This window comes from Chanos chanos, chromosome 6, assembly GCF_902362185.1.
Source record: "Chanos chanos chromosome 6, fChaCha1.1, whole genome shotgun sequence".
Lineage (NCBI taxonomy): Eukaryota > Metazoa > Chordata > Actinopteri > Gonorynchiformes > Chanidae > Chanos > Chanos chanos.
The window spans coordinates 1,075,001-1,080,000 of record NC_044500.1 but is presented as its reverse complement, the minus strand read 5'-3'; the positions used below and the strand labels follow the sequence as shown (position 1 = coordinate 1,080,000).

Sequence of the window (5,000 nt, the reverse complement as noted above, 5' to 3'; positions counted from 1 at the left end):
ACACACACACACACACACACACACACACCATTTCACAGTTACTGCAGACGCAAGCACACACACACACAAACTGTACATAAGCACACACGTGCATACATACACACGTACATGCAGGCATACAGAGTCCTAAATCACACAGTTACACAAAGCAGCACTGAACTGAGAATGTGTGCACGTGTGTGCACGTGTGTGTCTGTGTCTGTGTGTGCGTGTCTGTGTCTATGTTTGTATGTGTGTGCGTGTGTGTGTCTGTGTCTGTCTGTCTGTGAGTGTGTGTGTCTGTGTCTATGTTTGTATGTGTGTGCGTGTGTGTGTCTGTGTCTGTCTGTCTGTGAGTGTGTGTGTCTGTGTGTGGGATGTGTGTGTGGACAGAGACTGTCTGGGTGATAAAGGCATGTCTGAATGCTCTTAGATTCCAAACAACCACCACTTGTTACCTCGGACATCATGCACCAAGTAACACACCCACTTTGCAAAAAATTACTGACAAACAGGTACGCCCTGATTTAAACCCATTTCACCAACATCCACTCAGCACATCAGATTCCCTCATCTCCTCTGACACAGCTCCTCATGCAACACACACAGACAGTCTAAACCAGACACAACAATCAGACACACACACACACACACACACACACACAGTCTAAACCAGACACAACAATCAGACACACACACACACACACACACAGTCTAAACCAGACACAACAGACACACACACACACACAGTCTAAACCAGACACACACAGACAGTCGAAACCAGACACAACAATCAGACACACACACAGACACAGTCTAAACCAGACACACACACAGACACAGTCTAAACCAGACGCACACACAGACAGTCTTAACCAGACACACACACAGTCTAAACCAGACACTACAACCAGACACACACAGTCAGTCTAAACCAGACACAACAATCAGACACACACACACAGACACAGTCTAAACCAGACACACACACACAGACAGTCTAAACCAGACACACACACACAGACAGTCTAAACCAGACACACACACACAGACAGTCTAAACCAGACACACACAGACACAGTCTAAACCAGACACACACACACACACAGTCTAAACCAGACACACACAGTCAGTCTAAACCAGACACACACGCACCGTCTAAATCAGACACTACAACCAGACACACACCGACAATCTAAACCAGACAAGCACAGACAGACGTACATTAGAAATCCACAAATCTAGCTCTGGAGGTCTAAAGCTGTGTTGGTTGTCATATAAACCGGTCACTGAGTTTACAGGGTGGGACTTTGGGAACCCCTGTCTAATGTGCTACCATTTAAACAGGTGGGGGATCTGCCTGTGATGTCAGCAGCTGCAGTCTGGACTTAAATGATCCCACTGAGACACACACACACACACACACACACACAGAGAATCTACCACGGTGACACAGAAACACACACACACACACTCACTCTGAGTCTACCAGGGTACAGAGGTGAAAGAGATGAAGAGGAGTTGAGCTGTGAACAGAACTGCCCATCTATAGCAGGCACCAATAAAAACTCTCTTTTTCCCACTCGGGACAGGAAGCCCCTGACAGGCAGTCTGTCAAGGTTCTCTGTATCAACTAGCATGTATCACACACACACACACACACACACACACTGCAGTTGTCTCACGGTTATCATGGAAGACACTTTACACAATATAGTGTGTGCCTCTCATTTCTTTAATGCACTGCAGAGTGAATTCTCCACAAACACCCACACGCACATGCACACACACACACACACACACACACACACACAAAACCCCTGCTGACCCCACAGTGCTGCATCACCTGGAGTCCGATGGCAGGAATCCAGGATCAGACAGGCTGCAGACAGACAGAGAACAGCAATCAACAAAAGATACACGCGCACACACACACGCACACGCGCACACACACACACACACACACAGGATAAGAGTGAGCTATCACACATACACACACACACACACTCCTCATACAGAAACACACCCACAGGAACAGAGTGAGCTTGTGATAGAAAGACAAGTCTGCAGGCCCACATAGTATTCAAGCACACACACACACACACACACTCACTCTCACACATACAGACACAGACATATACTCACACACAAACACACACACACACACACACACATACCCAAAAATGTTAGATATGGAGTCCAGCAGTCCACCAGGGGGAGGCTGAGACACACGTTTACTGAGGAGGGAAGAAGAGAGGGAGAGATCAGTTTTTTCACTCAAAAATCACACCTCACACACACACACACCACATTGTTAACAGAGGAAATTCCACGCCCTTTCACCTGTTCTCCACCCTCTCATCTCCTCTCAGCACACTGTCAGGTACAGGTGAAGATCTGCACCCTCAGTGTCAAACTTTACCACTGATGATGTTAACGTGAATTAGCCACTTAGCACTCCAGGGATCACAGCCCAGGCACGGAGTCAAACCTACAGGACGTTTCACAGTCAGGCCATGCTGCAGAACACTTGACCCTAACCCTAACTCATTAAAACTTGACTCTAACCCTAACTCATTAAAACTTGACCCTAACCCTAACTCATTAAAACTTGACCCTAACCCTAACTCATTAATGGTCCCAGTCAAACAGGCAGGGTCGGGAACGGGAGTGACGGAGTAAGGGTTAAATTAGGGAGACAGGTGGAGGGGGTTCATTCGCTGGCGAGGGCTGACATTAGGGCTGCCGCCATCAGCCGCGGGAATCGATGACGCTGACCACCAAAATGCGTCGACCGCAGTATTTCAAACCGATGTTTTTATGAATTTACCTTTTTGACTTCTAAAACGCTTCAAGTCACTATAACAAATGTTCTTCGACTAGCTCGTCTAGTCAGTAGATGAATTTAATCAATTTAATTAACTCTACAGAGAAACAGCTGGGAGTGGCAGCCCCAGCAGCAGGTATGTGGTGACGTTGAAGTAAAACATTTGTTATAGTGAAACAGAAAGAATGCTTTATAAGTCAGAAAGGTAAATTCATAAGAATAAAAAAACAACGCATCAGTTTAAACTACTGCTGTCGACGCATTTTCATCATCAACGCACACACACGCACGCGCACGCGCACACACACACACACACACACACACACACTTTAGTATGGTCATACCTGGACGTGCGGCTGAGAGGTGCTCTACTGGGAGATGCTTCACCAGTACCTTTCCCCACATCCTCTGATAGAACCTCAATGTCGTCATCTCTGTTCAAACACACACACACACACACAAAGTAAACCAACTGATAACAACATAATACATCCTAATGTTTATACAAACACACACACCCACTGTATCCATCTATACAAACATACACGCTGTTACTGTGTCTACAAACACACACACACGCACACACACACACACTGTACCAGTCTGTACAAGGCTTTGAGGCGGTTCAAGGAACAAAGACGAAACCAGAAACTATATATTTTTTAATGTTCTGGAATGGAAACATTTATTTGAAATAACGGTAACCGGTTAATAACGTTATTTTTTCGTTCTTTTATTTATTACATCAAATTAAAATATTTTCTGCTTGCAATAACTTTGGTGCGTAGCTTACTTTCTGTCTTCCTCTGAACGTCACTCACGTCTTCGAATAGTTCACATAAATTTACCGGCGGCAGGCGGTGATATAGCGTAGAAGTGAAATGTGGTGTCGTCTCCCTGTTTGCAGCCAGAGGAGGTAAATATTATGCTATACACCTTATAAAACGTTGGTCTTAGACATCAACTTCATCAGTGTTTGACAGATAGTGTAATGACCACTGGCCGGGTGTATGTACAGTGAATTCGCCCCTCCGCTCTGTGGGAGTCAGGGTTTACCTATTTATGAGAAGAGACGCTCGTCTGAGTTTCTCTTTTTGGCTGCTGAAACCCTAACGTATATCACAACAACGTCTGCCCTTAATGAAACTACAGCTGAGGCGTGAAGTTTTTCGTCTGGTGTTCATCCCTTCTTCTCTGGCGATTCCCCGGAGATCACTCACATCTCTACAATAGGCTACCAACGAATGCTGGACATGGTTAGCTAGCTCCACTCAGGCTAATCATACCGTGGCCTGCATAGCCCATTAGCGAGCTTGTTAACTGCGGCGTTAAAATGACGTAGTTTCTCATGACCGGGGAAACCACAGTGGATTTCGGCCCGAGCACAGGTTGGACTACGGCGATCCTAGTTAGTGATGCAGTGTGTTTTTGTAATGTTTTGTGACATTAGCGATAGAGACTACAGAGTAAAATATCTATCAAGACACATTTTTATACTGTCGGAGATACTGTCAAGCCACACAGCCCGACGAGTAACGTTATTAACCGGTATTTCATTTAGTTCTACAACGATCATTTTAAGGTGGAACGCAAAACCGGAAACGTTAAAATACAAGTTCTGCTCGGAACGAACCGACTGAAAAAAATTCTGGTTTGAAGCCCTGACACAAAAACACACGCTGTGACTGCGTCTACAAACACACACACACACACACACACACCGTGACTGTGTATACAAACACAGACTCAAAATCACAGGGTGGAACTCAAAGAAATGGCAGTTTAATGGCAGTTTGAAAAGCGAAAACAGCAGTTCAGTGTAGAAACACACTGACAGTTTTTTACCAGTTACTATAGTAACTCTGTATTGATTACTATGGTAACACTCACGGGTCAATGGGAAGTGGTTCTTTGGCAGCATCTGCAAGTTCTTTCTGTAGTTTCGCCTGCCGTCGCCTGGAGAGGACATTACACAAGGGCCGACAACATCAGATCTCTGACAGAAACACTCTAACACACTAACACAATATTCCTTATACTCACACACGAGCTTTCACTGCACTCTCAAATCAAACTGAATTCCTGCTGTGAATGAGGAAGTCAGAGCACACGCCCACTTAAGTGAGCCAATCACAGAGCAGAAAGACTGATGGGCACCATCAGCTGGGTGTGAAGGGATACAGATGCTCATTTG

The 5,000-nt window shown here is 45.4% G+C and overlaps 1 protein-coding gene across 4 annotated transcripts in view; it reads right to left on the bottom strand.

Annotated features, from left to right (window-relative positions):
* The window catches only part of atg16l1 (ATG16 autophagy related 16-like 1 (S. cerevisiae)), a 26,478-nt gene that overhangs the window by 17,905 nt on the left and 3,573 nt on the right, over positions 1 to 5,000 (bottom strand). For 2 of the 4 annotated variants that reach the window (XM_030776977.1, XM_030776978.1), the window contains 4 exons: positions 4,697 to 4,762; positions 3,151 to 3,240; positions 2,157 to 2,216; positions 1,826 to 1,861 (listed from right to left, as the gene is read on the bottom strand). In XM_030776977.1, coding sequence (XP_030632837.1) covers positions 1,826 to 1,861; positions 2,157 to 2,216; positions 3,151 to 3,240; positions 4,697 to 4,762 — 252 coding nt within the window. The remainder of the gene's footprint in view (positions 1 to 1,825; positions 1,862 to 2,156; positions 2,217 to 3,150; positions 3,241 to 4,696; positions 4,763 to 5,000) is intronic. The other 2 variants (XM_030776975.1, XM_030776976.1) reach the window with 1 other exon arrangement.